The sequence below is a fragment of the Canis aureus genome, chromosome 17 (assembly GCF_053574225.1).
Source record: "Canis aureus isolate CA01 chromosome 17, VMU_Caureus_v.1.0, whole genome shotgun sequence".
NCBI lineage: Eukaryota > Metazoa > Chordata > Mammalia > Carnivora > Canidae > Canis > Canis aureus.
This window is the reverse complement of record NC_135627.1, coordinates 60814958-60831597: the sequence shown is the minus strand read 5'-3', so window position 1 is coordinate 60831597 and position 16640 is coordinate 60814958. Positions and strand designations below refer to the sequence as shown.

Sequence of the window (16640 nt, the reverse complement as noted above, 5' to 3'; positions counted from 1 at the left end):
CTGGTTAACGTAAGCCTTGACCACTACTTCTCCATTTCTATTTGATTCCTAAATTATCCCCAGGAGGCAAGACCTAAATAGATCTTCCAGAAAGTACAACACTGGAAGAGTTGGATGTCCACCTTGATTTTCTTTTCTCACTGGAGAAACTGTAGTAGACCCAAGGGGGCACTCCTGGTGCAGTGCTATGTCAACCTACAGAAGGAGTGATGTGGTCCAAGTGTGGCTGCTCTTCTTACCTTTCTAATGTGGTTCTTCTCAGTCTCTGTGGTTCAGAGAGGATGCTTCAGCTTCACATCCGGGTGCTAGGATTTTCACAGTGGTGACTTAGCTATGGATAGTTGCTGGCTGGTCTTCTTAGGAGGGGGACTGAAGTTGGCAATGACCTATCTCACCATCTTGATGATGTACTTCATCTGGTATGGCATACGTTAACTTCAGTGTGCAACCAAACAACTATGTGTGGTTTGCTCACTTAAATTGTAGTAGCTTGGAGCTTGTAGTTCTCACTGAGCAGATATTGGAAACTAATTGCTCATTTATAAAAGTCAAGAATAAGATAATTTCCTCAAAGTTTTAAGTTTATGCAAAAGAAGTATTTCTTGGATTAGGAAGCATGGGTTTGTATCAAAGGCTGCTGATCCTTCTGATTGCTCAAGAAGTCTATCTCTAGCTGGTATCTTCAGTGTAAGTGAAATGAATTACTCTTAAAATCTTTATAACATGTAGTGTCAAGGACGTCTGGGGAGAAAAATGATGACCTGGGCTTAGTTGAGCCTTGAGATGATACTGAACACATTTTTTTTTTTTTCAGGCAGCAGGAAAGGATTTGATGACATGAAGGAAGAAACGAGTCACTTTTAATGGGGAAAGAGAACTTGAGTAAAATGATTCTGGGCATTGGAACCAAATGGAAAGAAAAGGCCAAATGTTCCCTGTGGTTTGAGCCTTTATCAATAGTACAAAACTACTTGGTAACCTCTTATTAAGTGTAAGAAGGGAGACCAGCATTTTCTGATGACTTATTTTCTGGCAAGCTCTTTGCTGATACTTTGCTATATGTTAAAGAATTTTATTTCCATAAGTAAGATGTGAGGTGGGTGGTAGCTACCTCATTTTAGGAATGATGGAACTATTTGTTAGACTGATTCAGTCACCAACAGCCCACTTAGGCACAGAAGTGACTAGTCTCTTGAACATGTTTAAAGAAGGGCACTGGAAAGCAATATGGTAGTTGGCAAACCTCATCTGTAAAGGGCAAGATATTAGATATTTTAGCAATTGCAGGCCATATGGTGTCTGTTGAAACTGCCTAATTCTGCCATTGTAGCAGGAAAGCAGCCATCAATGATTTGTAAATAAATGGGAGTGGCTGTTTCATGGAAACTTTATTTATAAAAACAGGAATCAGGTCATTGTTGGGTGACCCCTGTGTTAGAGGAACAAAACTTTAAGGGAGAAGATAAGGCTTATGTTTTATCAATAGGAAACAAGCATTCAAGGTTCACACTTGGCACATGCTAAGTGCTCAATAATTATTTAACAGGTTAGATCCATGAGCCTGTGTTTCTGCTGGTTTGAAAAAAAATCTACGTAGACTTTAATTGCATTATAAAGAAGGTATCAAAAAGTGTTCTTTCTAAACTAAGTTGCGCGTTATATCTTGTCAGGAGAGCTTAGAGCCTTGGAAGTCTTTATCAGTTAGGGGCCTATGTGCGTGATGTAGGTGGGTTATGCTCAGTCCGGTTAGAGGACATAGGATTAATGGCATTTTGAGATGTACTTTTAGGACATAAAGGCAGAGCTATGGGGGGACGATCAGTGAGTCATGATGGATTAATTGAATGTAGTAGTGTGGAAGAAAAGGTCAAGAATGGCCCCAAAGTTTTTAACAAAATGATCAAAAGAAGAATAGTATCATCATCAACAACAGGAATGCCCTAGCTGAGCTCTGGAGTCACAAGAAGACACTGTGATTGGACTTTTCACATTAATAAAGATAGAATCCACTTAGTCAAGTTCTTTATCCCTTCCTTTTTCCTTGACCTCTGATCCGTTTACTCTAGTCTTCCTCTTTTCCCTACAGTGTCAGATTATGCCTGAGTCAACAGAGAAAATTTCTGGTTGAGTCGTTCAACGAAGTCAACAATATTTATTGGATATCCACTGTGCGCCAAGCATTGTTGGGGCCACTCTGCCCAAACTTGATTATTGCTTTGCTTATCTCTTTGCATAGTTAGATAATGAGTACAGCACTGGGGGGTTTTAAACACTCCAGAATAGCTCCTTCCTCTTGTGCTCTGTTTGATAAGTAACTGCCATTTAGTTTGGTCATATCTAAAGCATAAGCCAAGACTGCTTTTACGCACCAAATTCCTCTGTGTGTGTATGAGTGTGTGTGTGTGTGTTTGTGTTATTGCTTGAGAAAGAAGATTTTGGGCAAAGCTTTAGAAAACTGTGTGATGAGGTTCTAGCATTTAAAATGGAGATTCTGAAGCTCATCAGGCAAAGCAAGCATTAGGCCAGTGAAAATGCCTGCTACAGTATTATTTTCGTACCAATAGTTTATAACTCTCCAGAGCAGAAACAAACCTGAGCCTTTGGAGTTAGCAATAGTTTAAAGATGGCTTCTAAGAGGATTCTGGAACATGAGGTTTGGGCATTCCATTATTTTTAATATTTGATGTAAGTTCCCTGCAACATGATAAGCAAACACAGCTCCTATTGATGAGTAATAGCATGTCTACCAAGGGAAAATACGTTTAATATGGACGTAGGGAAGAAGAACACTTTAGGGCAAGATTACAGGTACAGGGGTAATTCGAAGACAGGAAGTTGGGTGGATGGGGGAAAGTTTCAAGGTTAGTTCATGAGAAGAGGACAGAAATGGTACAAAGAGGGAGGGAGAGGGAGGAGGTAAAAACAGGGTGACTGTGAGGCTGGCATGGTGGTGGGAGGTCAGAATGAAGAGCTCTGTCACTGCACCACCATCTGTGACATGCTCCTACTCATGACAGGCCGGAGGGTGAGGTGGATTCTGTGGCCACTGACTTCACCCCGAAGGTGGTCTCCACAAAGGGTACTTAGAGGTCTCAAGAAACACCACCTGCCTCCACAAAGTACAACCCAAATTCAACAGTTATCTGAAGCCACATATTCTTACATAAAGCAAAACTCTTTCTTTATTCTTTTAAATAATGTTAACTCTCACTATACCACTGAAGCCTCTGTAGATGAAAATCCCTTAATCAAAGTATGACAAAGCTGCCCCCAAGCACAATGCCAAAAAGCTTGAAAGAAGAAGTGTTACCTGAAATTCCTTTCAAGTTGGCTTTGAGTGGATCAAAAAGATCGGTGACTCCCCAAGAATTTAAAATGGGTTTCAAATTGAAGTGATTTTCGATCCTGAATCTGAAAAACAAAAGCCATCAGCTTTCATTTAGAAATCTCATCCAAAATAATTTCATACACGCCACACAACTGCCGAACTCCCTAACTTGTGAGTCAAGGAAGCCTCTTTTCCAGCTTTATCTTTCATTGCTCCTTCTCATAAACCCTGCCCAGGGACTAGTCTGACCACACAGGGCTCCCTCTCCCTTCCGTACCTTTGCTTTTGCTGTTCTTTCCACCCCATCTCCTTTGATTGCCTTTGAGTTGCCACCCTTGCCTCTAAGCTCAAGTCCATTGTTCTCTTCTCCTCTCCAGCTGTTTTGTGTCCTTCGGTTCCTAAAGCCCCATTAACACCTTGTTCTGCTCTTTTGACGTATGGAATAGTCTGCTTCTTATTACTGTTATTTATGATTTCGCACACTCCTTGAGAAGATGGACCATCTCAGTCAATGTTTTATTTCCTGGTAGTAACTAACGAGTACTTACCATGTGCTAGACACTATGACAAGCGTTTTTTGTGGATTATCTAATTTCGTCTTCACATAACTATGTTATTATCATCCTCATTTTACAGATGAGAAAGCTGAAGCCTAAAGAAATTAAGACACTTGCCCAAGATGATGTAATGAGTACGTGGTGGAACTCAACTCAAAGCCAGGCTGTCTGAGCGCAGAGCCCGTGCTCTTGGCGTCTACGCTTTGCTACCTCCCACCTCGTGAGGCCTCTCACGTAGTAGGTGCAGAAAAGAAGCTGTCGACTGACTGGCAAGGAGTAGAGCATCTCATGTAATACGTTCATATTTGATAAGACAGATTTTTGTGTTTGCTGTGTGCAGTGTGTGTCTTCGATGCATAGGAGGAAAGGAATGCAAGCTAAGGCTTTGGTTTTCCTAATAAGTCCGGAGAGGAGAAAGAATCAACACACCAACTTTGTAATATTTCTCCAAGGGCAAGGCATCTAAGATTTTACTGTGAAGGATTCTTTAAAAGGATTGCTCATATTATTTTTCTTTGAAAATGAAAACGTTTGAAATGGACTTTATCTTTTTCTATAAACTATGCAAAACTTGCAGGAGAGTAAAAATACTGGACTAGACCATTTAATATCAAAGGTCTTCATTGCATACAAGACAATGTGATCAATATTTTAAACAGAAGTATCAGATTTTCTCATAAATATGTTTTGGGTCTTTAGAATAGTTTTCCAAGAAGGTACGGTCGCTTTCTCCAACTATGCTGACGGTCTCAAAAAAAATTTGTACCATCTCTTCTGAACTTTTCTTAAATACTTAAAACTCATCCATTTTGAAAACTCTTAGGGCTGAAACATATTAAGAGCACGAACTTGGGGGCCCAGTGCCAGGGTTTGAATCCTGGCTTAGCCTTTTACTAGCTGAAGGACCTGGGGCAAATTATTTTACTTCTCTTTGCCTCAGTTTCCTTATTTGTGAAATGAGCATAACAGTAGTGCTTAGTTATCAGCTTTATGAAGATTAAGGGAAATAATTCTTAGAAGTGCTCAACAATGCCTAGCACAGCTCACACACTTTATTGTTACCATTGTGGTTCTATTGTTTCTCAGGGATATTGAAAAAAGTTCAGGGATGTTTGAAGCCAAATATAGTGATTATGGTAGGTGATAAAACTGAGTAATATCATTTTTTTCGTAACTAAAGATAATAGTAAGAGTGAGGTATGACCATAAAAGGTGAGAGTGATTTTTTTGTTTCTTGTATGGAAGTCCAGCTCAGAAGAAATGCCACAAAAATATCTTGAGTAAAAAGATTGCCCTTTACCAAAACCAGACAATGATATCATGAGAAAAGAAAACTGCAGACTAATTTCACTTATGAATGTAGATGCAAAATCCTCAACAAAGCACTAGCAAATTGAATCTAGCAACATATAAATCCCACCATGACCAAGTGGGATTTATCCCAGGAATGCAAGGTGGGTTCAACATATGAAAATCAATGTAAAACACCGATATTAACAGGATAAAGGACAAAGGCCACATGATCATCTCAATAAATGCAGAAAAGCATGTGAAAAAAAAATCTGATATCTTTCATGAAAACAAAAATCACACTATAAACTTGTGATAGAAGGGAACTTTTTCAATCCAAAAGAGGGCCTCTACAGAAAACCCACAGCTGGCATCAAACTTCTTTTTCATGAGAGACAGAGAGAGAAAGAGGCAGAGACACAGGCCGAGGGAGAAGCAGGCTCCCCGCAGGGAGCCCGATGTGGGACTCCATCCCAGGACCCCGGGGTCACGCCCTGAGCCGAAGGCAGATGCTCAACCCCTGAGCCACCCAGGTGCCCCAGCTAGCATCACACTTAATGGTGAAGACTGAAAGCTTTCCTCCTAAGATCAGAAATAAGAGAAGGATGCCCACCACTTCTGTTTAACATTGTCCTGAAAAGTGTGGAGGGCAATCATACAAGAAAAAGAAATAAAAATGCATCCAGATTAGAAATGAAGAAGTAAACCTATCTCTACTCACAACTTGGTTTATATATAGAAAATCTTAAAGAATACACACACATACAGAGAAAAAATTCTTAGAATGAATAAATGAGTTCATCACGGTGGCAGGATATGAGATCAAGGTACAAAAATCAACTGTGTTTTTTATATTATCAACGAATCATCTGCAAATAAATCCCATTTTATAACATCAAGAGGAATAAAATACTTAGAAATAATTTTAACAAAAGGAATGCAAAATTTGTACACTGAAGACTAAAACACATAATCAAAAGAAACTAAGGAAGACATAAGTAAAATGAAAAAAAGTCTTGTGTTCACAGATTGGAACAATTAATATTGCTAGAAAGCAATATTCCCAAGTTGATGTACTGATTAAACACAATCATCATCATCAAAATCTCAGCTGCCTTTTTGGCAGAAACTGAGAAGCTGATACCAAAATTCACAAGAAAATGTATGGGACCCAGAATAGCCAAAGCAATCTTGGAAAAAGAGCAAATCTGAAGGGCTAACAGATCCCGATTTCTAAACATTATAGTAATTGAGACTGTGTTGTCCTGGCCGACGTATAGACATTTGTGCCCAGAGAATAGAATTGAGAGTAAACCCATTAAAATAAACTCATTCATTTATAGTCAATTAATTTCAACAAAGGTACCAAGAAAATTCAGTGAAAGAATGATCTTTTCAATTAATGGTGCTGGGACAACTGGATAATGACATGCAAAGAATGAAATTGAACCTCTACCTCATAACACATACAAAAATTAATTTGAAATAGAAGAGCTAAAACTAGAAAATTCCTAGACAAAGCATAGACACAGATCTTTGTGATCTTGGTTAAGCAACGGTTTCTTAGAAATGACATCAAAAGAAGCGCAAGAAATAAAAGAAAAAATAAGTTTACTGGACTTCATTAAAATTTAAAACTTTGGTGCTCCGAGGGACACCATCAAGAAAGTGAAAAGACGATCCACTAAATGGGAGAAAATATTCGCAAGTCATAAATCTGATAAGGGACTAGCATCCAGAATATATAAAGCACTATTCCAACTCAGCAATAAAAAGACAATGGACTTAAAAGTGGAGAAAAGATTGAAATAGATATTCCTTCGATAAAGGTATGTAAATGGCCACAAAGAGCATGAAAATATGCTTGATGTCATTGGTCATTGGGGATATGCAAGTGGAAGCACCATGGGAAGCGGCCTTGCGGCAATGAGGATGGCCACGTAAGGAGATGGGTGGCCGGGCGCCCCGTCTTGCCTCCAGGCCAGGGAGAAGCCGAGAGGCGGGGAGGCCGTTGCAGGAGGGCCAAGCGGGACTGCACCCTAACTGCTCTAGCAAGGGGAGCTACGGTTCTGGAGGGAGACTCCGTGACACCCCTACTCTTTAGTCCTTCCCTCCATTCACAGGGACTCAAAAAACCCCAACTGTGGGAAAAAATACATCACATAGAACTGGACCGTTCTGTGTGGCGTCAAGTATCTTCACATTGCTGTCGCGCCAGCTTCCACTCGGGAAGCCCCATCTTTCCAAGCTGCACGGCCTCACAAGGAGCTGGCAATGAGGGGCGCTGGCGGGGTGGCCGGCAGAGGCCCTGGAGGGCGTCTGGCAGGCCCTCGAGAGGTACAGTGTGGGGTCCACGCGTGACCCCGGGGGCCCATCCTGGGTGCGTACCCGAGGTGGCTGAAACGTGCAGCCACACGAACATGCGTACGTGAGTGTGTTCCAGAAGCCAAAGCGTACAAACAGGCCCCAAACGGTCCAGGCGCTGAGATGTCTGTGAGCCGATGAGCGGATAAAGCCGAACGGAGTGTGTCCATACGATGGGAAATTGTTCTGCCATAAAAAAGAACGAAGCACGACGCGTAGGCTGGGACCCGGGCCGGACCCTGAAGACACTGCCAAGTGGCGCAGCCACGCACACAGGGCCGCCGCTGGACGTCTCGGTTACACGCGGTGTGCAGCGAGACACGTCCACTGTGCTCCCAAGTACACTGGCAGCCGCTGGGACCCTGGTGGGGACACAACGGGGCGGGCCTGCTAACGGGCGTCGCGTTTCTTCTGGAGGTGTTGAGAAAGTTCTGGAATTAAACAGTGGCGACGGCTGCACGACGTTGCCTGTATACTAAACGCCTGCGAATCGTACACTTGGAAAGAATGAATCTTATGGTTCTGTGAATTATACCCCAATTTTCTAGAAAGGAAAGAAAATGCCCGTTGCGAAGCATAGCGCACACACGATGATCCGCAGCTCTGTGCCAGGAAGGCCTAGACTCCTGAAGACATGACAGCTGACGGGTCCTCCCGACACTCACGACACACAGAGACGGACACACACAGACGGGCTCCTGGCCTCAGAGCCCGAGCCCGCCGCAACGCCCCATGAGGGACGGTGAGCACATGCCAGCAAAGGTACCCGTGTCACCTCTATTGCCAGAAAAAACATGCTCCCACCTCGCTCCCCAGCATGTCGAGCCAATAACCGAGTGTCCTGCTCCTTAAACAAATATACGTCTGGCACATTGCTAGTCTCTCGGGGGGCGTCGCTGTATCATGGATCCAAACGACCCTCGTAACGCCCGCAGTTGGCCTCCTTGAGGAGTCTTTCTTTCTTTTTAGGTTTGTGAGACTCCTATACTTTGTTCTCTCTTTTTCTTTTTTTTTTTTTTTATTAATTCTTGTATTTTTTATTTTTTAAAGATTTTACTTATTTATTCATGAGACACACAGAGAGGGGCAGAGACCCAGGCAGAGGGAGAAGCAGGCTCCACGCAGGGAACCCGACGTGGGACTCGATCCTGGGACCCCAGGATCACGCCCTGAGCCTACAGTGGGCACCAAACCGCGGAGCCACCCCGGCGCCCCTCTCTCTCTCTTTTTTTTTAAAAATTGGAGTTCAATTTGCCAACATCCAGCATAACACCCAGTGCTCATCCCATCCACTGCCCCTTCTTTCGCTGCGCTAACCTCCCTGATGGACATGGATTGTCCCCATGCATTGTATGTCATATTTTCATAAATAAAAGGTTCCTTTGGAAGCTAAACGTCACACTTCAGCCAGAATCGACTAAATAACGCTGCTTGGTGACGCTCGACCCCAAGCCCCCCGCCCCCCCATTGCCACGCGACTTGTGCGCCCCGGCCCGTGTCGCTCACAAAGGCTTCTGCTCCAGGTGAGACCCGCGGGCCGCCCGGAAGGCAGCTCGTGGTGGACGATGAGCGATTTGCAGACGTGCAGGTAAGTCCTTGACGTGCGACTGCCGTGGTGCGATGGGCCCAACGGTGATCTAGACCTAAAATAGCCCTACTTCTTTCTCTATGCATTCCTTCAAGGGTTTGAGGCTGTTTCTCTCGTAAAGTGGCCTCATTTTCCCAAAACCTTCCGTCGTCCTTGGGTGGCAGGCTTGATCGTCTTGGGGGGTCAGAAGGGCCTTTCTCAGGAGAAGCCCAAGCGTGGACTGGTGCTGTGTTCCTGGGCTCCCCGCCTTCCCGGCTCGCCCCTGCCCTGGGGTTTCTGGATCCCTCCTCGGGCGCTGCGGGCTCTCAGGGTGGGTCACACACAGCGGAGGGCTCCCCGGCAGCAGCCGCTCCAGGATGAGGCTGCGTCTGTCTCTTCAATCTCTGTCCATGTCATGTCGTCGGCAGCTCCTCTTCTTGTCCTGAGCTTCTCTCGAGCGTCACGGAGACACTGGGGCTGCTTCTGCTCCCCGCTAGACACGGTCTGTCGCGACGTCCTGTCTTTGGGCTTCATCTGGGGTCCACATATTTGGTTGGAGACGCCCGGCTCTATCCTAGAGGCGCGTCCCCTTCGGCGCTGGTCATGCTGGGTCCCACTGCAGACCTTGGCCCTTAGCTCACAGGGTCGCTCTGCGTGTGTTTTCGTTTCAGCGTCTGGGCCTATTTTTAACTCCTCAAAGGAGCACTGCCAAGAGCTCTGGCTCAGCGCTGCCGAGGCCCGGTCAGCCCTAGGGGAGGCCAGAGCAGCCGCCATGAGGGAGCGCGAAGCAGCCGCGTCCGGAGCCCTTGGACCACATTCCTCGCCTGAGGCTGGTCTACAAGCTAATCACACGTTTGCTCCGATTTCCAGTGCGCCAGAGCAGCTTATCGTTTAAAGAAGCTCACCAAGGAATTCTTTGTAAAGTAATGAGCTTTGCAAATGAGTTTGGCTTCGGAAAAGCAAAATCTAGAACCATCCTTTAACTTTTCGCCAAGCTGTATTAGTGCCTACTGGGTTCTCTCTCTCTCTCTTTTCTTTTTGTAATAATAAATTTATTTTTTATTGGTGTTCAGTTTGCCAACATACAGAATAACACCCAGTGCTCATCCCGTCAAGTGTCCCCCCTCAGTGCCCGCCACCCAGTCACCCCCACCCCCCACCCTCCTCCCCTTCCACCACCCCTAGTTCGTTTGCCAGAGTTAGGAGTCTTTGTGTTCTGTCTCCCTTTCTGATATTTCCCACTCATTTCTTCTCCCTTCCCTTATATTCCCTTTCACTATATTTATATTCCCTACTGGCTTCTCTTAAAGGGAGGCTCACCTCTATTCAGAGAGAATGAGAACCCTCAGCTCAGAGACTAAAAGTCTTGAATTATCTTACCTCTTAGTTTGCCTTCTCATCAGAATTATAAACTATTTAAACTATTTTGCCTCCTTGGTTTTGGAAAAGTGACCGTTGGTGACCCTCTTAGGATGTGATAGGATTCGGGGTTCATGCCTCAGAGGGAGCTGCATGGTTCGTCTTTCCCAGGGGCTCCAGCCTGGCCCAGTGAAGACAGATGATCTTCCCCACGAGGAGGCTCCAGGAAATTCCAGAAGGAATCGTATTCTGCCTACATCATGAGCTAGCGAGTCAGAGACTCTCACCTGGTCCCCGTCTCTGGGGTAAGTCCCTCTTGGCCTAACCTGTAGGGCCACGTTGGTTGGACAGGTTGGCCCAGTGCCTCAGGACCGACCCCCGGACCAGACCACCTGGCTCCTCCCGTCTACCCCGTAAGGACGATGCAGCCGCTCACCTGGGCAGGAACACGTCCATTCTGGCTCTCGTGAGGCTGGACATCCAGGTGTGCAGGACGCTGGCTGTGAGGTGGGGCTCGATGTGGCTCAGCGGGGTGTCCTTGTCGCGCGGCCGCACCAGAAGCAGACTCGCGGTACTTCCCAGGTAGGGCAGCTCCAGCACCTGCACCTGATGGCCCACAGGGTCCTGGAACTGGCCTGGGGGTCCGCAGAGGGGGAGTCAGTTCCGTCCCGGGAGCTGGGGAACCGAACTGCGCCAGGCCCTGGAGGGGCCGTCTCCCGGGACTGCTAAGAGTACATTTTATTGACAGGGTGTGTGTCCCACCCTCGGGAGGCCGTTTGAGGCCAAAGTCACCTTTTCTGATGGCAAGACCTCGAATTTCTAAGATGGCCTCCCGGGGCTTGGGTCTCAGGGCCTGCAGTGCTGGGCAGCACCCCGGGCCCTCCGGTCCTACAGGGGACGCCTTCCAATCCTGGCCTTTTGTGGCCGCATGGGGAACCAGGCTCCTTGTGCTAGACCTTTCTTTCAACAAAAGCTCTAAACCCACGGATCATATAAAACTGGGAAATTTAGTACCGGGGACAGATGGAGCAGCGGGGGTCAGGGCGGCAGCAGGGGAGACACGGGGAACAGGAGCCTAAGTCACATGTGTGTCTGCTTATCCGCGGGCCTTCCTCCCCGCGCACCTCGCCTCCCCTCGGGGGTAGGTGCTCATCGGATAAGCAAAGACCTAAATTCACCGACCAGGCAACGTTTGGGATGGGCATCAGGGCAGGAGGGCAGCCGTGTTCTCAAGGCCGGGGTCCCTGAAACCCCGTCTGCGGGGCTCCCCCGAGGGAGCAGAGTCAGCCCGCAGCTGGAGGGGTGGAGCCCGGGGGTGCAGGGGGTGCAAGGGGGGCAGGCCCACGGGGGCCCTCTCGGGAGCCGTCCACCCGGGTGTGGGCCTCCCCCTGGCACCCCTCGGGCCCAGCACTCAGCCTGCGGCCTGTCCCTGGGCGCAGGGACCCTGGGGCGCCACCGCGGCTCCCCTGCGCCTCCTGGGGGTGCCCCACGCTCCCCACCTGCGCCCGCCTGCAGCTGAGCCCGGCCCGCTCGCTGCGCCCCTGCGGGAGGAGCTCACCGTAGTTGACCTCTGCCGTCTGGTGCATCGTGGGCACCTGCAGCGCCAGGCCCCGCGCGCCCGCGAAGGGCAGTGGCTGGGTGTCAGCGGGAGCGAACCCGCGGCGCCAGGTGCTCCGGAAGGACATGGTGCTCAGCAGTGCCAGCCGGGCCCACGCTGCCTCGGCCTGCCCCAACTCGGGGCCCGCGGGGCCGCCACCTGCGGGGACAGCCCGGCTGCTGAGTACGCCCACCGACCGGGCTCCGAGGCGCGGCCGCGTCCCCTCCTGTCTGCCTTGGCCTCACCCCTGCCTGCCGCCCGTCCTGGCTCTGGCCTGGGTCCCCGGCACCGCCGTGTCCCCTCCCGCCCGCCGCATGGCCTCACCCCTGCAGGCCTCCTGTCCTGGCTCCGGCCTGGGCCCCCAGCACCGCTGTGTCCCCTCCCGCCCTCCGCCCGGCCTCACCCCTGCCCCCCCCAACACCGCTCACCTGAGCGTGTGGGCGGGCCGCGGGGCTCACGGGGCGGCGCTGGCTGCAGGCTGCTGTTGGCCCAGCGAGACACACGCTCCATGAAGCAGGGCGACACGGCTGCGCCCGGATGCACGAACATGGTGCAGGCCAGCTCCACCTGTGGGCCGCGGCCAGGGCTGCGCAGGGCGGCATAGGCGCTGCGGATGGACGTGCTCACCTGCGGGGCTGCGGGTGCGGGACACGTCAGGCTGGGCGCTGCGGTCACTGTCCCCGTCACCCTCCCCATCACCCTCCCCTGCCACCCTCCCCCGTCACCCTCCCCCATCATCCCTCCCCCGTCATCCCTCCCCTGTCACCCAGTATTACCCATCCCCATCACCCCATCACCCTTCCCCCATCACCCCCCCTCCCCGCTCCTCCAAGGCCTCACACAGGGGGCCTTCCCCCTCCCCCGCCAGGAATCGGCCTGGGCCCATGGACTCAAAGCTGGGGCAAGGCCACGCAGGACCTGAAGCCATCAGGCCCCGAGGGGGCCGCACAGAATCACAGGTCCTCCTGGCAGCTGGTCCTCCGCCTCCGGGGCACAGCCAGTCAGGGCTGAGTGACCGAGACAGCCGCACCATCGGGCGTCACCGCCCCTGGTGCTCGGCTCAGCGGCCTCCCTGCACAGCAGGTCAGCAGCCTGGGCACGTCCAGGGAGGCATCTCCCAAGATCGACTGCTGGTTGACAGCCACGGGGAGCCCACGAGGCCACCAGCGCCACAGCCCACACCCCACGGGCCTGCTGCTACCCCACAAGAACCCGCCAGAAGGTAGAGGAACCAAGCCTGGGGCACAGGGGAGCCTGGCCACAGAGACACAGCACGGGCCTCACATGTGGGCCTCACACCCGGGGCCTCACACACCTGAGGGCCTCACACCTGAGGTCTCACACCCAAGGCCTCACACACCTGAGGGCCTCACACCCAGGCCTCACACCCGGGGCCTCACACCTGGGGCCCGACACCCGGGCGGCCAGCAGCAGCGCCTTTAACCCCATGACGTGGCATCGCCCCTATGATTGTGCCGCCACATACAGACCAAGGGGCTGCCCCCGGACAGACCTACAGATGGCTAAGGTGGTTCAGGGTCACGGGGCTGGGGAAGGGTGACCGGGGACACTGGCTCCACCAGGGGCTGCTACATCTGTGAAGGCCTGAGCGCAGCACCTCCTCCCTGCGGCCTTTGGGGGCTCCCGCCTCCTACTGATGGACGGGGGGATGTGAGCATGGCCGGCGCTCCTACTGCAGCCTCCGAAGGAGTCCTGTCCCTCCTTTCCCCCCAAAGCTCCTTCTTGCCAGAGGGGGGCTGGGATCCTACAGATGATGCCGTCCAAAAAGGCAGGAGGCGGGCAAGCTCTGGGCCCGCAGGGATCAGGACCCTGGAGGGCAGACACGGGGAGGGGGGTGAGGGTTGGAGAGGGTCTGTGGCCACAGAGTGGGAAGAAGCACTAGAAGAAGCAGGGCATTTTGTCCTCATTTCTCGTGCCCACGTGAGGCCTTGCACTCACCGGGGAGCCCGCGAGCCCCTTCCTTTAGGCCCCATGTGCCGCCCTGCGCTTCCTGATGGGGACTTCCTTCGGCTAACAACTAACTAACTAACTAACTAACTAACTAACTAACAACTCACTAACTAACTAGCAACTAACAACTAACTAACTAACAACTAACTAACTAAGGCCTGTAACCACGAGCCTGGGAGCTCCGTGACTGGGGTTTACCTGCCAGATGAAGCAGGTGAGCGGAGGTGGCGTCGAGGGTGTGCCTTGGTGACGGGGAAGGGGGCTGCGGTTAGAGGCAGAAAAGGAAGGTCCTCCTGCCGCATGCACCCGCTCAGGGGCGGCCCGGGGCCAAGGATTGTGGGGGGACGTGGGACTGGGGACCGAGAGCCTGGACTTGAGTTCTGCTCTGTGCCTGCCGGTCTGCCTCTTGTCCCGTGTAACCTGGGGATGAGGATGTGCGCGGTTTCCATGAAGACCAAGTGACGTAATGACGGTGGGGGTGACAGCGGTCGTGGCCAGCCAGGGCTCCCCCGAGGCCGCCGCCTCCCCTCGGAGGCTCCCCTCCCGGCCCTGGCCCCGTGCTTCCGGCGCCGCTACGAGCCTCCTTTGACAGTTTGCCCGGGAAAGCCCCCGACGTCCCCAGGACGTGCGGTGGGGACGGCGCTCCTTCCGGGCTGCTGGGCCTGTCTCGAGCAGCAGGTGCGACCCCGGGGGAAGACCGCAGGAGGCTGCCGAGGAGCTGCCTGCCACCGTGGCCGGGGTCGGTGCAGACGCCGCTGGGCGCCGAGCTTGCCGAGCTGCCGCCCTGAAGGCCGAGCCCAGCTGCTGGTGCTGGTCTGTGGGCCCGACGTCAGCGGGAGCCTCTGTCAAGGCCGAAAGGCGCACGAGGGCCCCCCTTGGGCCGCGGGCACTGGGCTCCCCTGCCCCGAGCTCACCTCGTTGCAACCCGCCCGCTTCGCAGCGGCGCCTCTACGAGCTCACCGTGCGGCCCCGCAGCCGTTGGGGACAGGAGCCCAGGGGTGCAGCCGCCTGGTGGGGGTGGCACGGCCGTGAGGCTGGAGCGGGAGCGCTGCCGGGTCAGGGCCGGCCTGGAGGGGAAGGGGCGACGGCGGCGCCCTGGGCCTGGCGCCTCAGGGTGGCCCTCGCGTGGCCCTGCAGGGCCCAGCTCCAGGGAAGTGCTCACGGCCTGCCGCCGCCCATGCGCTCTAGGATCCTTAGCTCAGGCAGTCGCCACCCCCATCCCTTGTTGAGGAGAAGAGAACCCCACGCGTGGCTGAGCATGTCAGCGGGAGCCGCTGGGCTCGGGGCCGGGCACCCAGGCGCCCACCCGCGGGGCGGGCCTCTTACCGTGGAGCGAGTAGCCCAGCGCCTGCACCAGCTGCCGCGCAGTGTCCCCCTGGGCCGCGAACTGCAGGATCTCCAGAGCCAGGGACACGCCGGCCGGGGAAATGACCACGTTGGTTCCATTGCTGGGCGCCGCCGCCGCGTCCCGGTAGAGGCGGAGCGCAAGCTGGGTCCTCAGCAGGCCCAGGTCCTCGCGGAGGCTGCCCCGCGCCCCGGGGAGGCAGGAGGGAAGCAGGAGGAGGAGGAGCGCGAGCAGGGCGGGCCGCATGGCGGGGGCTTCCTGCAGCGAGCGGAGCAGGTGCGGGGTGAGGCTGCCGGGCAACCGCGGGGAAGGCCAGCAGCTGTCCCCACGGCCCCCACGCGCCCTGAAGCCGAGCTGTGAGTTGCAGGGATCTTGGGCCACTTTGCCGCTCACCGAATGTATGACCTCGGCCGAGGCCCCGGTCTGATCACCAGTGAACCATTAGGTCGGAAAACAAGTGTAGGAAGGACACCCTCCCCCCTCACGGCTTTTAGTGTTTCTCCGGCCTAGAGCCGGGTCGTGTGTCTCATGAGCAATGACTGATGATAGGAATGGATCACGTGGCCCTGCCAAGCCTCTCCCCGGTTAACCACCAAACAGTCTCACAAGGGAGCCATCGTGGTGTCTCCAGCACAGGGAAGACAAGGCTTGGGGCACACAGTGAACCCTTTAAGAAAATACGCCAGGGAGCGTCCATCAGCCGACGAGGGGACAGAGAAGGGGGGTACACCTCCAGCGGGACGTCCCGGAGCCCTGGAGAGGGTGAGATGTGGCCGTGGGCAGCAGTGCGGATGGCGCTGGAGAGCACAGTGGAAGCCGAAGAAGTAAGGGACACTAATAGCACCCGGCTTCCCCCGTGCGTGGAATTTAAGAAAAAATACATGAGCAAAGGGGGGAAAAGAGAGAGAGAGAAATCAGGAAATAGACTCAACTCTGGAGAAGGAACTGCTGGCGAGCAGAGGGGAGGGGAATTGGGGATGGGTTATGGGACCAGAGGGGAAGGAATTGGGGACAGGTTATGGGACCAGAGGGGAGGGGAATTGGGGACAGGTTATGGGACCAGAGGGGAAGGAATTGGGGACAGGTTATGGGACCAGAGGGGAAGGGAATTGGGGATTGGTTATGGGACCAGAGGGGAAGGGAATTGAGGATGGGTTATGGGACCAGAGGGGAAGGGAATTGGGGACGGGTTGCAGGGGGTGCTTGTGATGAGTAGTCGGGGGGGGTGCAGGTGCTGAGCCTCCGTGTGCACAGGTACACGA

At 52.4% G+C, this 16640-nt stretch overlaps 1 protein-coding gene across 2 annotated transcripts in view; it reads right to left on the bottom strand.

Moving 5' to 3' along the window:
- The window catches only part of SERPINE3 (serpin family E member 3), a 29380-nt gene that overhangs the window by 11797 nt on the left and 943 nt on the right, over positions 1-16640 (bottom strand). The window contains exons 2-6 of one of the 2 annotated variants that reach the window (XM_077855840.1): positions 15360-15636; positions 12484-12697; positions 12024-12241; positions 10902-11100; positions 3311-3411 (exon numbers count right to left, since the gene is read on the bottom strand). In XM_077855840.1, the coding sequence (XP_077711966.1) occupies positions 3311-3411; positions 10902-11100; positions 12024-12241; positions 12484-12697; positions 15360-15624 (997 nt within the window). In that variant the 5' untranslated portion in view covers positions 15625-15636. The remainder of the gene's footprint in view (positions 1-3310; positions 3412-10901; positions 11101-12023; positions 12242-12483; positions 12698-15359; positions 15637-16640) is intronic. The other variant, XM_077855839.1, reaches the window with a different exon arrangement.